At 27.0% G+C, this 21,894-nt stretch overlaps 1 protein-coding gene across 3 annotated transcripts in view; it reads left to right on the top strand.

Moving 5' to 3' along the window:
* The first annotated feature begins 6,947 nt into the window (after window positions 1-6,947).
* LOC129966182 (uncharacterized) overlaps window positions 6,948-21,894 on the top strand; it is a 28,958-nt gene continuing 14,011 nt past the window's right edge. Inside the window, exons 1-4 of one of the 3 annotated variants that reach the window (XM_056080589.1) lie at window positions 6,948-7,075; window positions 16,233-16,363; window positions 19,794-19,924; window positions 20,020-20,099. In XM_056080589.1, coding sequence (XP_055936564.1) covers window positions 16,247-16,363; window positions 19,794-19,924; window positions 20,020-20,099 — 328 coding nt within the window. In that variant the 5' untranslated portion in view covers window positions 6,948-7,075; window positions 16,233-16,246. Of the gene's footprint in view, window positions 7,076-7,104; window positions 7,356-16,232; window positions 16,364-19,793; window positions 19,925-20,019; window positions 20,100-21,894 lie in introns of those variants that run through there. The other 2 variants (XM_056080586.1, XM_056080588.1) reach the window with 2 other exon arrangements.

Genomic DNA, 21,894 nt, shown 5'->3' on the forward strand with positions numbered 1-21,894 from the left:
TATGTTTTTAAAACTTTATATACATTTTCTGAAGAACGCATTTTTTCATAATTTTACTGCCCGAATAACGCCATATCTCAAAAAACAATCAAGATATCTTAATGAAATTTATAATTAATTATTGTTATGTTATGCAGGATGTTATGAACCATGGATTCGATCTTGAATGCTCTACAAGGGCAATTATGGTTGTTTAATGTAAGTATTGTTGAAAAAATTTCTAAATTTAACAGATAATTTCATACATTATACACAAAAGTTTTATTTCTGAATATTATAGTTAGTTACCCTTTAAGATATGTTGCACATGTAAAGTTACAAAGAAAAATGAAAAACTGTAAATTTTTTTACTTTTCTCTAGAACAATCTTAGTTTTTGAAAATAAATGCTAAAATTTGCATCAAAATATGCTTTTTCTTCAAAAGCAAAATATATATTTAAGTAATTTCCCTTTTATTCATTATTTTATTCTTACATTAATAAAAAAACAACATATAAATATTAATTTTAAAAAAAAAAAAATCCCTTTCGAACCTTGTCGGATACCTTACATTACCTCGTAGAACATATGAATTTAGAATTTGAATTTATTTGAACTCCACAGTATTGACTTAAAAAAAAATATAAACTTTAAATAGCATTTTATCTTTTCATAAAGGTTTTTATTATAGGATTTTTATACACAGAAAAGTTTTAATCGACAGCTTGCTTTTTTTTATTCATGACATGAACTGAACTAATGAAACCGAAGATATTTGTTTTAGCTATATCATAAAAGGAAAAATCTTTGCTTAAGAATCATTTGATAGATTAAAAGCATTTTTTCAGCAGTTAAATATTAATGATAAAATAAGACATAAACGATTTTTTATTGAGAAGAGGAAAATACCAGTATATGTATAAAAAAATTATTTTCAAAGCTTCGATTGGAATTCCAGATCTACTGTAAGAAAATCTTTTAAATAGATGTTAATACATGCATTAAATATATTGATGTCCATAAATAAAGGTGCAAACACGAAATTCTAATTTTCGTACATGAAAATGAATTGCTAATGACTGAAACAATTAACAAAATTAATATATGAGGAGTTGCCGAATATTCATGTTTCGGACCTCTTTGAGTCATAAAAACACAATTTTAGAACTAATCCTGTCACATTGCCTGTCGGGGAATATGGTAATTCAAAAGGATTTTGAGGAATTTGATAAGTGTACTTTACATGAAATTTGTAAAATCTGTCTGTCTGGCCAATATGATAATTACATTACATAATGAAAATGATAATTACAGATCACAATGAGCTAAATCAATTAAAATTTGGCACTCAAATTTAGTATCTAAAGCTTAGATCTATATTATATTTTGAACCAAATATATCACGAGATTGCAGTTACCTTTGATTGCATGTTATGAACGAATGAAACGCATCAGATATGGCACCATTTTTATTAAACCACCTAATCAACTTACCAAAATAGACGCGTTTGATATTATGCAACTCTTATGTCAAATACCCCGTCTCATCAGAACCATGCTATATATTTTAGAAATTATTTTTTAATGCTCACTATACCATTGCAGCTTTATTTATATTTAAAGAAATACTAAATGAAAATATTTTAAAAAAATTCTTGAGAGCGTTGCATACTAATTATTTGTTTTTCGTTAATTTTTTGATTTTGGTAAGATGAAATCTCAAATCAGCCTTTTAAAATAGAAATGTTTTGTGCAGAATATAAAGAATATTTAGACCTTTTCTATTCATTAAAAAGTAATGTATTTTCTCTTTTAACTCTCGAACCACGGATTTTTTTAAAAAACGGAATTATCCTTAATTTTAATGAGAATGAAAACAACAGGTTCTAAATAAGACGAATTGGTAATTTGACTCCCCCTCCCGAATCTTAAACCAGAGTCCTTAATAAATACTCCCTCCTCCGAAAAAAAAAAAAAAAAAAAAAAAAAAGACCATACGCAAAGAATTTTTTTATATGAAAAAAAAACTGATTTTTTAATAGAGTAGCTTATTTATATACTTATAATAATTAATCATTATTTATTATAAAATATACGCAATGCTTACTAATAGATGGAACATACATATTGAGTAAAATTCTTCTATAAACAATAGGCATTTGGTAAATGTGTTATCACTAAACATGAAGCTTGTACATTTGTTTTACAACTGGTGGTACAATACATTAAGTTTAATAATAATTTTTATTCCGTTATTAATTTAAAATGTGAAGGGGTCATAAGCCCTTCACATTTTAAATTAATATATAAGCCCTGATCACATATGAAATTACTTTTTCTTGTTTTTTCTCAATGTAACTAAATTTAAATGTCATACAAGGAATGATACAAAAGGATAAGAGAGTCAAGCTATTTACACGGTGATTTGAAAATTGACAGATTAGCTTTACTTATGGAATTATATCTTAATAGATAAAACGTACAGCATCTGGACAAATTCATAAAAAATGGAACCTATTTTACTGGTAAAGAATCTGCATTGCTTTAGGTCAAAGGTTACTCAAGTGTTTAAGTAAATGATTTTAATGCTAAAATTCCATTCAAAGACAGTGGCGGGGAGTAAGCAATTGTAATAAGTACAAACAAATTTAGCTTGATATAAAGATCTAATGTGAAATCGAATAAAACGTGCATTTCCGATATGATATTTCGTTTTACATATTTATTTCAATTTAAATAAAATCCCTCTTCTTTCTGCTTCTTTTTTAAGAAAATAACTGTAACATATTTTTTTTAGTTTATTTCTGGCAGTGAATAATTTTTTTATTGGTTTAAATATATCATTTAGTATTTGATTATACCAAAATAAATAAAATATTTCGAATATTTTTTATTTTTGCATTTGATTGTAATGCAGTTTGCCATAATACATTTAAACTAAACTAAAGCTTTGCAGCGAAACGATATAATTTCGTATTCTACAATAACTTATACTAAATGATAAAATACAAAAAGTTACGATAAACAGCAAGTAACATCTTTTTAAATATAACTAGCTATTCTTTTCTCATTATTTTTTAAAAAACTCACGAGATTAAACTATAATTTTTATTCTTAATGAATATTTTTACACCATTTCACAATTAATTAAGTAAAAAAATGTGTATATTAAGGTAATTTTTGCATATAAAAATATGTTGCAGCATATTTTTCTTTTAAAATACTATTGAAATAAATTTACATGCGTTTACAACTTTAATATAGAAACCGAATAGGAAAAAAAAATAACTAACGGAATTACAAAATATAAATGCAATTTATTTATATTCATGCAAAACATTTTAAATGCGCAGTACCAATTTCATTTTAGAATCCACTGAACATCTTACAGAAGAAAAGCCTTAAAAAACGCGCAACAACTTATAAATGTGGCGGATATAACAAGTGATATTATACTAATTATTATAACGAGTACAATCATTCACTGCCATGTGTTGCAGTTTATAGTAGCTATAAACATGTTCTATATTTTACAACTTTAATATAAGAGTGCAGTTTTATTACATTCTTACAAATGCAACTCGTTTAAAACATTCTATCTACATGAGTCTATGTTACCAATTGTTTTTGAACTTCACTGCATTATTAATAAAGAAATCACGTTTTGTTGACTAGCATTTGAACCGACAGCCAGGAAAAAAATCAAAATGCTTCAGCAACATAACATACATTATTTCAAAACTTCATACAAATAAGAAAATGCAAAATATGTATTTATCATTAAGACTAACTCATTAAAATTAATTAAACTCATTAAAAGATGATTAGGCTTTGTATTTTTTAAAATATATTGATGATCTATTTTTAAATTTGCCTTCTAAAATATTTAAACTTTTCTATCGACTTTATATGTCAGACGATATTTTTTTTCTCCATGCATCTTATCGCCGCACCGTTTGAAACTCGTTCTTAATTTTCACTAGCATCTGCGGTTTTCTGAACTGAAAATTTTATTATCAGATAAAATATCCTTTTTTTAGCGATTATTTTCAAGACCAGTTGCAGTTGTTCATTGTTACTCGCAGCGGAAAAAAAATTAAAGGTAATTCCATAAATCATTTTATTTATATCTCAACTATTGCTAGTTTACGATTTTAAAATCTTTTACCTTAATTTCATTTACAAATATGGAATGAAAACTGATTAATCAAGCATGTATTCCCAATTTCGAGAAGAAATCGTCATTTTTTTTTTTATAAATATTTCTAATTTAGAAATCGATTTTCAATGCAGTTATCGTTCAAAGACTTTAAAATTCTTTTTATATTCGTGCGAATATTCTCATATTTTATATTCATATAATATATTGACAATTACTTTAAGTTGATAGTCTGAAAATTAATTATTTGTCAGGAAAGATACTGTAAACTGTACATTTGGAGTTTATATCCAAAAAGATATAAAATATATAGTAACTAATAGATAAAATTTACGACATTTTAAGCATTGGAATTCTAACTTCTGTTCGGAGAGTTACGTTAGAGAAATTAAACTAAGAAGCTAAATCCAAAATTTAAAAACAGATTTTTGAATTGTTTATCACAATCTAGACATAAAATCGACTATAATGCTACAAAACATTATACGAGAATCGGTTATCTTAATCATCGGGAAATGTAGAAATAATACGTATTTCAAATCAAACTATTTGTTTGTCGTCGAATTACCAAATATGAATACCAATATGTTTTTAAAAACATATTGGTATTCAGTTCTATGTTTTACTAAGCGCAACAGCAATATTTTCTGCTGGACAATACTGTTTGGGAAAATGAAACAATTACGAAATTGGGAATCGATCATCATTTAATGAATTTTCTTTAACTGTTGAAACCTGCTAATTAAATACGGGCAGTTGATAGGACAAAACGCAACAAATTCTAATCTTTTGCCAATAAACTGCTTATGACGCGATTATTAATATAGGATAAGTATTAAATAAAGATTGCTTTTGTCATATTTAACAAAAACAACTACGTATATCTCAAAATTTGTAATTTGGATTATGTTTGAAATATTTATGAATAAAAAAAGTTAAAAGATCTTATTAGAAATAAGCAGTTTTTTGATAAAATTAAAAAAAAAAAAAATACTAGCCGATATTAATCTATATGTTTTAATAACTGTATTTACAGGTTATAATTTTATTAATATACAAAAAGAGATTACGATTAAGATTTAAATTAATTTTGTTTGATTGTGTAACCACTTTTATTAATTCAATAAATAAGAAATAAGTCTCAAATTTGAAGGAAATATTATTTTATTTCGTGTGCGGTTAATATTTTCTTGATTTACTATTTGAATTTATTATTATTTTTTTTATTATCAATGGCTTAAAAACGCTACCAATAACCTCATTTAGTAGAATTTTTCTGTAAATTTCATATAAATTATGAAAAAAAAATAAGATAATAAACAGTTAAATATAATTATAAAAGTTAAGTTTATCACAAAATTATATTTTTACGAAGTCTTAATTGTCTTATATTTTGACAATAAGATCTTTTACTTTCTTCATACATTGAATCTGTAGACAAATTTATAACTCAGTTAACAGTGAAAAAAATCTTTCAGAAGATAATCTTTTTTTTAACTTTCATTTTCTCAAATATTGTTATCTGGCAATAGCACAAACATTTCAAATTCAAGAATGCTCAATAATATTAAATGATTATGCGATATAATATGCATATTTCTTTTTGTAAGCTTGCAAAGCAATTCTTACTCTTTTTGTTTTATTAGAACATTCTTCCACGATGCACTTTAATAAAAGAAATTCTGAGCCATTAATGGCTATCGGAAATCTATGCCGGTCTTTTTAAAATATGAAAGGAAAAAATTCGATAATTTTTTTTTGCCGAAACAATGCTGCAATATGGTAAGCGATATAAGAATAAAAGGAAGGGAAACTGTTAATTATATGTTCCTAGAAGTGGAAAATGCAATTTGATATTTGAAATAAAGAATATTATATTTTTTATCATGAAAATATGTGTCCGATTTATCGGCGAAACTATTCGATTAAACGATTTTGTTGTTTTTCTTTTTCTTTTTAAAATGAACGGAAGTGGGAGATTAGTATAACAAATCAAATGTTACTTTTTTTTTTTAATGCTATCTTTAAATCAAGAACGATAAGTATTTAAACGAATAAATTGATTATAAAGTTCACTGATAATGGATCTCAGACTTCGAAGTTTGTTTCAGATTGGATCAATTTCTTTATGATTTAGAAGGTCTAGCGTATAAATTAGTACTAAGTCTGAACACTCTTAGAAGGATGGTGGTAATATAGAGCAATTTACTCAAAATTTATAAATAAAAAAAAATAAAAAATAAAAAAAAAGGAACCAATTTAAATTAATCTCGGATAATTTTTTTAATTAATGGAATGTATCTCTTTCTACTGTATTTTCAGTTTTCCATTCTTTCAAATTTTTTGTGTCTTTCTTTTTTGTTTTCACCAATTTATCATTTTTATTATTTTCTGATCTATTAATGAAAAGTATTTCACGAAGTGAGAATTTCTGCCTTTCATTAAAAAAAAAAATAATAAAAAAAAATCGACAATTACGAATTCTGTAACAGCATTTACGAATTCGTTATAGAAAATAAAATATTTTACAAAAAACTTTTTTAAAGTAATTTTAAGCTTTAATATTTTAATATCGTCTCCTGTAACAATATCAGATTTCAAAATATTTGCATCTTCTGTCATTTGTTTAAAAAGACATTAGAGCCTATGACCAGCTTTTTTAAAACATTCTACCACATTTGCCAGTATTAATATCGTTAATTAGTGTCAATGTATAAGCAGTCAAATTATTTCGATCGAAAATAGCGACAAGATTCAGGTTGTGACCTGCCTTTTATCGAATCTGTAATAAATATTCTGCGAATCATAGCAATGTAAACGAGCTACGCTAAGAAAGAAATTTTATACTTCTACTTCCTGATGAGTGAGCAAACCAGAATAATTTTTCACCGCAGATGTTTTTCTAGAAGCTTTACGTCATCACACTGGTAAAGCTGGTAAGCGAGAAAGGTGTTTGATTATTGTTTATCTTGTGACAGCATGATTGCACTAGCTTTCGATTTAACAACGTAAATTTAAGTCAGAAAATATTTTGTATATATTTTGATTCTACAGTAATATAGTGATATCTAAGAAATGATGTTCGCTGATTTTTTAATAATGTAATGTAATAAGAAAAAAATAAAATTTATTGAGAAATAACTATTTCGTTCTAAGAAGGTCAAATGAATTCAGATCTTCACAGTCTCATGGTATGTTATAAGCGCAGAAAGGATGGTATATTGCTTTTTATTTTCATAATGTATTTTTATCACTGCTTTTAGGAAAAAGAGAAATTGCAAATCTCAGTGTAGGAATGGATAAAATATTCGATGTTCATTTCTTGCTCCTAGATTTTTTTGTTAATTTTTCTATTCATCATTGAATAATTGCTTATTTTAAACTAACGAATACTATATTTGACTAATATTAAGTAGGGTAAAACCCTGCAAATTTATTTGCTTTTTCAGAACATATAGAATATACTTGTTTACAAGAACAGATTTATAAGAAATAATATTAAAGTATAAAGATTAAAAACAACGAACACATTATGAATTTAAGAATGGTTTAAATCCTATTTTTATTATATGTATATGTAATACGAATTTAAGCATATTTAAAATGATAAAAATTAAAAACTTATTCAGTATTTTTATGAAAACTGTTTCTAGACATCGTCATGCTTATCTATCTATTTTATCATTTTTAAAATTCCGTACTACAGGCATTAATGGAAATTAATAATAAAAAACCGCGGATTTTCATATTAAATATGAGAAATACAATGATGATTTTAATATTTTTGATGCATTCTTTTTTTCATATTGTTTCTCTGACGCTTTCATATTGTTATTAATTTAAATATTATCAGTATTAAAAATGTTTTCATTATTCATTTAAATTTAAGACATTTGAAGACATTAAATTTTCTTAAATCATAATTTCAAAAACATATTCCTATTGTTTTCTAAATTCTCGAAACATTTTATATATCTCACATATAATTGTTTTTGTGAAGAAAAATTTTAATTATAGAATTAATTTATGGTTTAAAATTCTTGAATTTAACTTTGTGAATTTGCTTTCCTACATATAAAATTGAGTGAGAAATGTGAAGGAAATTTAGAATATGCAATATTTTTAAATTATGAAAAATTGAAAAAGAAACTTTTGAGTTTGTTTGTTTTTAATTGTTCTTGTTTCCAAAAATTGAATAAAATATATGAAATAAAGATGAGATAATGATTCATTAGATGATTTGTAATTAGTTAATACTACAGAAAATCTTTTCGATTCATATATCAAATTGCAAACATTTCCGTTTTGCAGTTCCACAAATCAAGAATCTTTATTTCCAAATCACCAAAAAAATATAAAATTTTGGAATTAAAAAAAAAAAACCCTGAAAGACCGATACTACATACTACTTTTATTATTCTTATTATATAGTTTATGTTAGCAGTTCTTGTATCTAGTTTTATTATTTTATTATCTAGTCTGAATCTTATCTAGTTTTTGATAAATTTTTTTAGTGGTTATCGTCCTTATTATAGGGTAGTTACATTTCATTCTCGAGGTTAAACAGATCGAAGTCTATTTTTTTTTAAATAACTTTGTTTAACAAGTTAATATTTATTCTCAAACTCGACGTTTTGAAAACGAATTTTCCGTTCGAAAGAAATTCCTTCAACAATCTAATATATTAGATTTATCTAAAGTTTTACTGATAGTGTAATATTTCTTTTAACCAAATCGAAAAAGTAAATATTTTTTACTTTTGAGATCTTTAAATTTTAGCCCAATTATTTGGTTTATCATAGTTACAAAATTATAATTGGTGTTTAATGCATTTTATTTCATTTATTAAACAAGGTCTTGATTGTCTGATACTAGAGTGTCATTTCAGGAGCGAATTCAGGCATTTTGGACCCTAGAAAATGAACAATACAAGACTTTTTTTAATAAATCGAAAAAATTAAATTTCATATTTCGACTTGTTTTTAATTTAATATCAAGTTTATAGCTTATTATTTTTTATTTTACTATGAAAATGTATTTTTTAAAAATTTATTTTGACTCATTGATTCTGCAGCATCCATGATTGCACACACTTTTATTTAAATAAAAAAAATGGTATTTATAAATATTTTAATAACAAAGATAAATGTAATGAAACAGATAGGATAATATTATCAAACATATTACATAATTATAATTATCTCATTTCGCCACATAATTATTAGCTTGTTAAACATAATTGGTTAGGTTTCTAATATTTTATAATTCAAAAATGTGCAAAATTTTGTTAATAGGAAAAATCCCCACTCAAATTACTTTTGAAACATCGATTTTGAAACTGGTAATAACTAAAATTACATAAAAGCAATAGTGTAAAAAGTGTAAACGAAAATGAGTGATGAAGCAATAAATATAAAAAAGAGGAATGGTTTTGAATTTATGGAGATGAAACCGAAATTTTGTAAATTTATGAGCTGTTTATACAATATTATAAAAATTAGCCCTCTCCTTATTCGCATTACTACACAATTTTTTAAAATATAAAAAAATATTAATATCTTTTACTTGATATACAATTATATGATAAAAGACAGCAAAAGTAGTATATCGATAAATCCTCACTTAAAGAAAGGAATAGTGTACAGAAACCTTGTTACATATTATAATGTAAATTTTAATATTAAGACTTGACTAAATGAAGTTCTCTTATCAGTTACTTGCAAATTTCTTTTCTGTTGAAAAACTTGTACATAAAATTTTGAAAGATATACAATGAATAATTAATTTTAATAACTTTTGAAGATAAGTAGACAAATTTCCCATGATGCATAAAAAGATGAACAAAATGTAGAACAGATTTTAACCCTCCTAATCGGAAAAAATTTAAATGCGGTAATGATGCATTGAAAAAAAAAGAAAGAAAGTAATGTATGCATGTACAAACAATAATAGAAAGTAATGCATGCACATAATTTTTTCTATCTCTATTAATAATGAAAGAGATGTTTACCATTCTATCCATATGTATGACAACTAAGGTGAATGAATGGCATCTACGAAGAATGTATGGTTTGATCTAGAATGTATGGCATCTACGAAGAATGTATGGTTTGATCTAGAATGTATGGCATCTACGAAGAATGTATGGTTTGATCTAGAATGTATGGCATCTACGAAGAATGTATGGTTTGATCTAGAATGTATGGCACCTACGAAGAATGTATGGTTTGATCTAGAATGTATGGCATCTACGAAGAATGTATGGTTTGATCTAGAATGTATGGCATCTACGAAGAATGTATGGTTTGATCTAGAATGTATGGCATCTACGAAGAATGTATGGTTTGATCTAGAATGTATGGCATCTACGAAGAATGTATGGTTTGATCTAGAATGTATGGCATCTACGAAGAATGTATGGTTTGATCTAGAATGTATGGCATCTACGAAGAATGTATGGTTTGATCTAGAATGTATGGCATCTATCTAGAATTTAGGGTTTGATATAGAGTTGCCAAATTAGGCACGAACACTTTGCAGGATGGAAATAATCACCACCCTGGGAACGAATATTTTAAAATTCTGATTAATAAAAAAATTAAGCTAAATTTTAGCATTTTTTCCCCAAATAACTAATAAAAATATTATTGTGTATGATTGATTTTTGAAGATTTGGAATTATTTTGCACTTATCATGCAATTTTTTTTCCTTAACTTCGACAAATACCTTCAAAATTATTTATTTTCTGCATGGATTTCAACTACAGATTTTATTATTGAAATGAAATTCAAATTTTAAATTTAGCACGTAATTGCATGAATGTCTTCCACTGTTGAAAGTTAATGAACAAAGATCTGCTTTGTTTGCATGTGGAATCCGAAAGTGAAATTGCATTAACGGAAATTGATGATGTTATTAGCGATCATGAAATCATATTAAATAAAAATGTGAAACATCGGGCCATTAGTTTGCTTTAGGGGACTGGTTCTTTGTTTGTCTTGATTATTTTAAATATATAAGTACATATATTTGAATATTGTCACGAAATTTGTGCACATTTAAGGTCTACGGAATTACACGGAAAGTTTCACAACATTTGCAAATGATTATTATCTATAATACTGTTCTAGTTATGATTTTAAGTACGATTAGTTTTTTTTAAAGAGATAATTAGAAATTTATATAGCACGGGAGAACATTTTTATATAATTTAGATGATATTTGTAATTTTTCTGAAAAACAATCTTTTCAGATAGTTTGAAGAACTAAATGCGACTTTAAAAAATGATATTGGTTTTATTCTTCCATTGAAAAAAAAAATGAAATTTCGTCACTGAGGTTTCACCTTCTAATAATTACAATATTTATAATTACAAATTTTAATATTGCAATAGTAAATATTACAATATTTATGTGGAAGTAAATTTTTTTAAAATTTGATCTAAATATTATAGCTGTCAAAATGGATTTGAATTTTCGCTCCCCCAATACCATCTCATCTGAAAAATAATAATAAAAAAAATCAAATTAAAAAAAAATTTAAGAAAAAGGAATAAACAATAATGGGATATATTAATGGTAAAAAACCATTTACTTTTGTAGTAAATTTATCTATCGAACCCGAAATGCGAAGGGGGAAAAAAACTCCGTATGCTTGATATTATCAACAAATTTTGCAGCAAAATATGTTAGAAGAAATAAAAATCACGTGTTGTAATTCTATTCTAGGAATTCACAAACCAAATTGTATTTTAAGTTTTTAAGAAGCACTTATTATTATTATTTGATTTATTAACGATTATTTGTTATATGTTATTATTTGTTGTATGTATTTGTAAGTTTTAATTACTCCAATTTATACTATGTTACAAAGAATAAAACGCAATAAAGTATTATTTTGTTGCACGAAATCTGCTTTTAGCTTCCCGCAAGTCAACTTTGCCCCAGGGCCTATACTGATTGTGTATTTCAATAGAATAAATACAAAATAATGGGATGTATAGATTAGGCATCTAAGATTGTATTACTGTTTTCGACTAGTTCGTATTTAAAAATAATTTATCACTTATATTTTATATCATGATTATGACCTGACTTTTTTCACCAAAAGTATAAATAATTAATAAATATTTTTTTTCTAATATTTTTACTTTCTGAAAATGTTTGCAAAAGTCAAGTGGTGAAAGCAGACAATACCTTTATATTCTATGAAAAAATCAGTCAATAAAATTATAACTTCAACTGTAATACTTAGGACCGACCACCTTTATAAAAATTCTCCAAAATGCGTTTTCAAAGACAAAAATAAAAGGATTCAAAATAAACTTAAATAATTTTTGGTGGAAACTGCAATTATTTAAAATATGTTTTCTTCCTATTAGACACCGTTTGTAGGAAATGGTGTATATTTTTTTTGAAACGACAGTAATACATACTGCTATAATTAGAAAAATTTACAATTCATTTCTTTTTAAAGCTATGGGCCAGAATTGGAAAATCATTTTCATTATTTTAGATATATTTCCTTTTTCTGCTTTTATGACCTTCAAAAATTTTCCTCAATCTACATGATAAAAGAATTCAGTACGGTCGTTCCCAACTGTGTGAAATAGTGAGGTATGGGGTGGGTGAGTTGTAGAATGTTGCCAGTTATCATCAAACCGGGTCGCCAGAAATCAGTAAGACTAACTGTTTGTGAAAGTCGTCGGAGATTTATGACTATGTTTTTGTAGTTTCCCCAAACTCTTATCATCTTACAATTTACCGTACAGGAATTTGTGCAACAGGCTCATGAAAAGCTACGTGTTTAGCTGCCGAAAAGCGAACATTTAGATTTGAATGCTCACAGAAGTTCACTCAGATCATGAGGCCTGGGTACATTGCATCCTCCTCATTCCCCCAGACCGCCGACCCAGGTAACACAACTAAGATAGAAGGAATCACGGAGGTTAATAATTAGTGAAGATGGACATAATTGTGAGAGAAATTGCATTATCGTGTCCATTTGAGGAAATGTGTTAAAAATGGCAGTGAAAAAGGGGAAAAAAATTAAACGGCATTTGCAGTTATTAGGCAAGCGAATAATAGACAAAAGAGGAATTTTTGATTTCTGAAAAATGTGATAATATCTAAAATAATGCTAATAATAATAATAATAATAAACAGAAGATTTAACTCAAAACGAAATGTAAATAAAATAAAAGTTACATGAAGAATGAAAAATATGTCTACTTATTAAATAAAGTATTAAATATTAGCTTATCATCAAGCAGTTCAAGAAATGAAATACATTGTTTTTATTTTTGAGGGAAGTGAATAGGGTCAAATATCTGGTACCAATCATTAATTTGAATTTATAAAGAAGTTTATTAATGAAATGAAGCTTATTGATTTCGAAGTTCAATAAGTAATTTTCATTATTGGAATGATAATCAATGCTTAGCAGCTTTAAAATATTTTATTGCCAAACAAATTTTTATTTTTAAACATTGGTGACTAATTATAATCTTCTATTTGCATTCAAATACTAAATTCTAGCTTTCTTTAATGAAATTTTTTTCTCAAAATCAGACAAAAAAAAAGCTTTTATAATAACAAATACCAAGAAAATAATAATAACAAAGAAAAACAGAATTTCAAACACTAAATACAAAGTAAAAATGATAAAATATACTGTAAGGGCGAGATAAAAATATTGCTAAATATTAAATACTATTTAAATAGTTTGATGAAATAATAATTTAAAGAATATTTGTAAAATCGATGTTTGAAAAACTCCTAGAAAGTTCCAAATGAAAATAAATAGAGATACGAAAATTCAGAAATAAAACATTCAGTTCTTTGTGAAAGAAACCTTCTCTAGAGGAGTTCTATAATGACTTTAGTGTTGAAAATAAAGCTATAGTTGTGTAATCAAATGATAATACTAACCTTATTGTCATTTCATTTTCGTCTTCAATACAAAATTCAGAAGATAAACACATTATACACATTCGTAATTTACTTTGATTCAACTTTATGCATAAAATGGCGCTTATAAATCGGTAGAAACAGTAAAAGTTCTTAGATTTTTTTTTTCGTTTATTAACGACTAAAAGCAAAAACAACTAATATCTTGCAGCTAACACTCAACTTTCTCATATCTCTACTGCCGCGATTTAGTTATTGTTGGTTCTAGATAGCGTTGGGAAATATGTTCGAGCATGGGAATTCTATTAGTTCCCAGCAGCGATTTGCAGCGTATGGGGTTATAACACAAAAATAAATGCTGGAACGGATAAAAACTTATCTTAACGCCTCTAAAAGTAATTATTTATGTTTTGGGAGGCGAAAAACCGTTCAGATAAGATTCAGTAATGGCTTGCCTTATTATTACTTTTCTTTCTCATGTTAGCTTTGTTGGTTTACATCGCTAATGGGGCGTCGAGTCACGTTTTTCTATTTCTTCGGCTCGTCATTTCTTTGGTTTATGGGAGTGCCTTGTTTGTGTTAAAAAAGCTATTTGTAGAAAGTCAATAGAAATAAAAGGAAAAGCTCTGGGGTGAAATAAGTGTGATTAAAAGAATGATCGTGAACTTTCATCGAAATATATTTTTTCATTTTTTAAAAAAAATCCTTAAGATTCTTCGAAAATTTGTTTATTTTATAGATAACATTTTCTTGGGAAAGAATGAGCTAGTTTATGAGTTTTCATGTTACTACTTTTTCTGATTAGTGCCAAGAGTTTTAGAATTTCCATTTTAACAGATAAAACGATTCTTCCTGTAAAAATATTTATCAATTAAAAAAATTCACGCTTTTTCCTGCTTTGATAAATCAATATATATTTTAATTTTTAAGCTTAAGTGTTTATATGTGGGATTCGTCCACTATAAAATACAACATATAAACTAATTGTAATCGGAGTTTTTTCATTATAAAGCAAAACGATTTTGTTTAGAATTTCCATTTTATCGGATAGAAGGATTCTTTCTGTAAAGATAATTATTAATTATAAAATTCACACTTTTTCTTGCTTTGGTGAATCAATATATATTTTAATTTTTAAGCTTAAATGTTTATATTTGGGATTTGTCCATTATAAAAAGCAACATATAAACTAATCATAATGGAAGTTTTTTCATTATAAAGCAAAACGATTTTGTTTCAATATTTGTTTATTTGCCCTCTTTTTTGTATATATCCAATAAAAAGTTATCTATAAATATTATAGATAACTTGTCATTGAATGCTCATAATATTAAACTCTCTATATAATCTTCATTATGTTTTAGATAAAAACAAATAAAAAACTTCACAAACAAAATACTGACTGACTCTAGATGATTTAACAAACTTCAGATAATGCTCTTAATGTAAAATTTTAAATAAAAGTGTAATCCTATTTATACATCTGTGTTTAGAAAGAAAACATTCGAATTCTAGATGTAAAGGTACCCCATTAACACAAGATATTGTACGATATCCCCCCGATGTTATTCAATGTTTTGAATGCCAGCCAGTGTCGGGTAGATACCGAAAAAAGTTGTTCAACTCATTGTGCTACTAAGTTATAATCAAATACGCAAGAAGTTTTTAATAATTTTAGTTTGGAACTTAACAAGTTCGTTCGATAAAATGTCCATTTTATAATTTTGATTTTATTCGCTTTTTTAATGATAATTAGAAAGTTCGTCTCTATTAGAAAAAAATACCCGTCAACATTGTTACGATATTTTTACGATAGTGTTCCAGCATTCAGAATATTGAATAACGTCATAGAAATATATATCTTATGCTTATTGGGATAAATCGACCCTAACTTTGTTTCTAAATTTAACATAAATTGGCTATTCTGAAGTAAGAAAAATGTATTTTAGAAGTCAGTGCATAAAAACATTTAGTTATTTATTTGTAAATATATTATATCTTTATTAATAAATAATTTAATATGTTTAACACGATATAGATAAAATTGGTAATAGTTTACAATTATCATTTTTATCCAATTGCAATCAAATTTTAATAATTTACTTCTTAAAAATGCATATTTTTTGATAGCGTAACTGAGAAATATTTTTCGTGTTAATAATTTACATTTGTTTCTTTTTAAGATTTAAAAGAAACCATGTTGCGTCCTACTTTTATTCTCCTGTTTGGCTTAATTCCCTTGGTTTATGGACAATTAATTATTGGCTTTTGTCCACCTCTGTCCAATTATGTGAAAGATCTTGATTTTGAGAAGGTAAGTAATTCATTTGTTAAGAAAGAAATAATGTTTTCTACGAATGTGGAAATATAAGGCAACATTAAATCACTTTTCCTGTTCGGGGGATTCGCATTTGACGAATGAACAGACGAAATCAAATTTCGAGAACAGACCGTATAAAACATGGGAAGGATAGGAGAGATTTTGAAGCTTTTGAAATCGAAAATGGGCCAATAAATTCCTCTCTCTAACATTAAATAAATCCTAAACAAATTGAAGAAGGCGTCGCAATCAATCATTTTACTCTTGTTGAAAAGGATAGAAAACCCACCTCTAGAAACCAAACGAATACCTTTGTGCCAAGTCACATCGAAATCTGCCAGTCCCTTCTATTAACCTTCCAGCGGACGAGCCTACGTGAGAGATACACGAGAGAAGAATTTCGTCATATGCATTTAATCCCAGGGCGCTAAAAAAGCTTCACTTTCGAAGAACTGTTTGTCAAATTTGGAATTCAAGGCTTTCATAGAATTCTGCGGATCCATTATTTGTATTTCAGAGATAGGCGTGACCTTTGACATAATTTTTTCTGTATCTTCTTTTTTTAATTAATTTCTTTAATATTAATGCAGGTGTAATGAATAGATACATTATTCATTTAATAAACAATAAAGAAAAGCTACTTGTAGAAATAACTATTAAAACTCGTATGAAGAATACGATTAGATAATAGCATTTTACAAAACTGACTAAAGCTGAAAATGTTTAAAAGAAAAGCAGAACTAAGTTATGGAGAAGTGACGGAATATCAGCAAGTAAATAAAAAAACAATCACATCAGGTTTATTCAATTACAGCTTAATTTTAATAATTAATCTCTTAAAAATGTATATTTTATAACAGCGCAATTGAGAAATATCTTTCATATTGGTGCAGAAGTCGCGATCGAAGATTAATAATCTAATCCTACTTAGATATCCCCCTCCCCTACTTTTTACCTCAAACTTCTTATATTCTAAATTTCACTAATACTACTTCTCATATTAATTCATAATATTGTTCAATATTTAAGTCAAACTACTTGTGTAAAGTAGCATTTGAAACAAATTCAAGGAATGGAAATTTTAAGCCTACATCCACTGACCGACTATTTATTTTAAATGATTTTTGGCCACTTCAATGGTCACCTCGAGGAGGATCTGCCCATTTATGCGTGCCTCTTTCTCGAGGAGACAGTTAATAGAATTAAAATATTGAAATTCAATACTATGTACTCTTTCGGGTTTAGATGCGGAAGAGTGGAACATTTCTCTTCAATATGTTAATGTGCCAAATATACTTTATAAATGGAGTCTAAGAACAGTATAAAATTTAGATTTCGTCCCTTTTTTTGTATCATATTTATTAAATAACCTAAAATATAATTCCTTACATCACAGAAAAGGTTTTTCCAACGAGAAGCATTTAATTATCGCGAATTGTTTAGAAATCGGCTAATCAATTAGACTGGATATTGCATATGGATGTCTGCGTTACAACCTGGTCTTTGTGGGGTGAATTTTGAATTATTAGTTGAGCTTACAGAGGTATTAAGAAACATCTCTACTAATAAGGATGAAAGTGTGAGAGGGCCTCTATGTGTGAAAGAATTGGTGTTCTCTAGAGACCAGATCGTTTGACTTAGAACTACCAAGTATGGCACATATGTACTTTAGAGGATGGGAATCAGTACTTCGGACCTATTTTTATTATATTTTAATTAGAATTTTAATAAATTAAAAATTAAGCGAAATTTTGCTGTTTTACCGCGATAACTTCCTAAAATATAACATCACAAAACTAATTTTTCATCATCTAATTTCATATTTAAATATATTGCTGTTTTTTCCCTTCTGCTTTATAGTAAGACGAGGAAGTATAGGAAATATAAGTATAGGAGGAGGAGTTAGGGAGGCTATAAGACATCTAAAATATGCTGTATGTCTATCAGAATTTAAAAGTTAAAAACATTCTGTAAGGAAGTCATTTTTTTTAACAATTATTAACTTTATAAAGTCAACTAGTCGCCAAAGGCGACTAATTTTAAATAAATGCATTTATATTAATAAAATGATGGACTTTTCATCTAATAATGTTTAAATTTTCTAATAAAGGCTAATTTGTTTAAGTATAAAAAGGGAAAACACTTAAATCTCTTTCTTACGGAATTTTATAAGTAAATGCAGCAATAAATAAAAATTATAATATTGTATTATTCGAGAATCTTTTTCTGGTCTCTAACATATTACTTTTTTTAATGTTAATTTCAGGGACTTTTTTTTATAATAAATGTTAAAATTAAACAAATTCTTCTTACCTTTGTTTGTGTATAAAGATTTCATTGGCATTTATGTTATTTATTATTAACTAGCAGTATCCACACAACTTTGCCAGTGGCATAATATTCAAATGGAAAAATTAGTTTTAAACTTAAGTCTAGCCTCCACCCGATATGACATGGGCATGTCACGTAACACCAAGCAAATATAAAAATATATTTAGAAATTATCAAAAATAATTACAAAACAATTTTTTATACCACACATTCAGAAGTATTTAGACCTTTAAAAAGTTAAAACTATGATATGTTCATAGACAAAGCAATTCACTAAAAATATACAATAGAAAAGCTGTTTTAAAATTTAAAAATATACAAATAAGTCATTGTACCCACTGTTACACACTTGTTTATCAACTCTGTATAATCTGATGTGAAAATAAAATTCAACTTGCTTCATAATATTTCTTTGTAAACTATATATTACCTCGCTCCTCATGAGATTCATTCTGTCTCTGTAATTCAAAGTAGTAGATTTAAATAGAGACGGTTACTTCGCTCAACAGAAAACTTTCCTTCCCCAGTGTGGACATTTTTTCTCTGATATTCGCTAACCGAACATTTCTTTCCTCTACATTTTCCTTATCACGCAACAAACGAAGCGTTTTGGCATTTAATGTGCTCCGACCAAAGTTGGATTTTGGGGGGGGGGGGCATAATGTGTTCGCTGCTTAAAATCAGACGTAAACAAAGAAATGTATCGCATATGCATATCACAGCTGTTGATATTTGCGCATACTCAGTTTGAGGTTTTCGCAATGCGTGGATAAGAGCAAAGCGCAGATACTGCTCTTTACCTCTGAGCGAATCGCAATAGGAAAATAATTAAAATCACAATTTAAAACTCCCTTCAATATCAGTTAAATATTTCTCGAGTTATTCTCTTTCAATCATACAGACGCGTTTAGGAGACTTCATTTTATACTATGTATAGATTATATGTGTACGCTTTTCAGTATTTGAAATATTTTTCTATTAATTAAACTACAGTTTATTTTTATTAATTGTATGTATTTGCATTTTAATATTTGAATTTTTTTTTACTAACCTTTGATTTATTTGTTATTAATAGTATTGATATGCATTTCAGTATTCCGGACAATGGTATGTGATTGCCCAGAGTCACTTTCATCCAATGCAGGCACTGAACTGCCAACGAGTAACATATACAGCGCAAAGAAATGGAATGAGTGTTACCTTTAACACGTCTAAGAAATACGAGTGAGTAGAAGCTGATAAATATACTTTATATTTCTTGTAATGCATAAGATCTGATTTGATTTTTCAATAAAACTAACATTATATATCTTTTGTAGGCGTCACCAAAGATACAAAAATGGAACATTGAAACAAGAAGGCGACAATAAAGGAGAAATGAAACTAAGATTAAACGAATGTAAGTGGAATTGCTTTATTGTGTGAAGTTGCTACTGCTTTTCGAAAGAGGTGTTTTTTTATATTACAAACTAGCTAAAATTTGATAAATAACTAATTTGCCGAGATTTGCTAAAAATTTTAATTATATATTTTGTGTAACTTGGTCTTAATAGTTTTTCCAGCAAAGTAATTTTAAAATTTAAATTTCGATACTCATATAATTAAAAAAAATCCTAGAATCATTATACCTCTCTGTTTATTGTATTATGCATTTCCCTAATTTACTTTCTATATTTTTTACATTTAATTGCATCGCAAGAAAGTGCGGTAATATTTAACTTTGTAATGAGAGTACTTTTAATTTTTCCCCACATTGCTTATTTCTGAGCATAAACCGTGGCCATGGTGGCCTGGTGTAACGTCTGAGCCTCGGAACCAGAAGGCTTCAGGTTCGAGACCCGATTCCACCGAATAACCGCCGTGTAAGCGGGTCTGGTGCACGTTAAATCCGTCGGGACCTAATGTCCGCACGCTGGCATGAATCGAAAGTTAGGAGTAGGGGCTCCATCTGAGGCTTCGTTCCAGTCTTCTGACCACGGTTAAAAATTAGGAGGTCCATCCCTAGTTATAGCCCTAGTGTTGCTTTAAAACGGGACGTTAATATAACTGAACTGAATTTGATGTTAAACCTTTATTTTAGAAACAATAAAAACTTAAATTTTTTTAATTAAAAACATACCTTATACTAAGGTATTATACATACCTTAATTAAGGTATTAAATACCTTATTTAAAGTTAATACCTTATTTAATACCTTATTTAAGGTTTAATACCTTATTTAAGGTATTAAATACCTTAAGGTATGTTTAATACCTTATTACCTTAAATAAGGTATTAACTTACCTTATTAAGGTAACTTAAGGTATGTTACCTTATTAAGGTTAAGGTAACTTAAGGTATGTTACCTTATTAAGGTTATTAAGGTATTAACTTAAGGTATGTTTAATACCTTATTTAAGGTATTAAACATACCTTAAAAAACCCTCGGAATGAAACCCTTGGAACACAATGAAGTATATCGTTGTAAAATATGCTAAAAACTAATTAAAAAATAGTTGTCTTTGACGACCTGTTAGTTCACCGGTCATATTGGTTACATTTAAATTCAGTTAAATCATTTAATCATAACTTCAGGTTCGTGATTCCATCAAATTGTCAAATATTAAAGCCGTGTTTTTTTATAACTATCTTTCATGTGCTCTATTCATTGTGCACATGGAACTTATCAAAGAAGACCAGTCCTATGATACCAGAGGGCTATTAAAAACATAAAAGTGCAGTAAATCTTCTAAATTTTGTGATATTGTTACAATTTTTTTAATCGTCTTGTTCACTGCATAGTATTAAAGAAAATCCTCCTTTTTTAACTTTCTATACTAAAACAAAATTATACGGTTAAATATTTGACGAAACAATGAAAATGTTTTGAATTTCAGAGAAAAAAAATTGCAATATAATATTAAAAGTTAGTGCCAATATTCTATAATTGGCACTACTTTTAATAAAAATTGGCAATATTCAAGAAAAATTTGCACATTATTAAATTCAAGCTTACTACAAAATACAATTTGAATTAGATAACTCATATATTTAAGCTTTTAATAGCACTATACCATCATGGGACTAGCTCCATTTGAAAGTTTTATGCATATAATAAACATAACATTTGGAGATTGTTAAAATATAAGACTTTAATATTTGTCACATAATTTGATGCTTCAAAATATATTGTTGAGAGAATCATGAGCATCAAT

The sequence above is a fragment of the Argiope bruennichi genome, chromosome 4 (assembly GCF_947563725.1).
Source record: "Argiope bruennichi chromosome 4, qqArgBrue1.1, whole genome shotgun sequence".
NCBI classification, from domain to species: domain Eukaryota; kingdom Metazoa; phylum Arthropoda; class Arachnida; order Araneae; family Araneidae; genus Argiope; species Argiope bruennichi.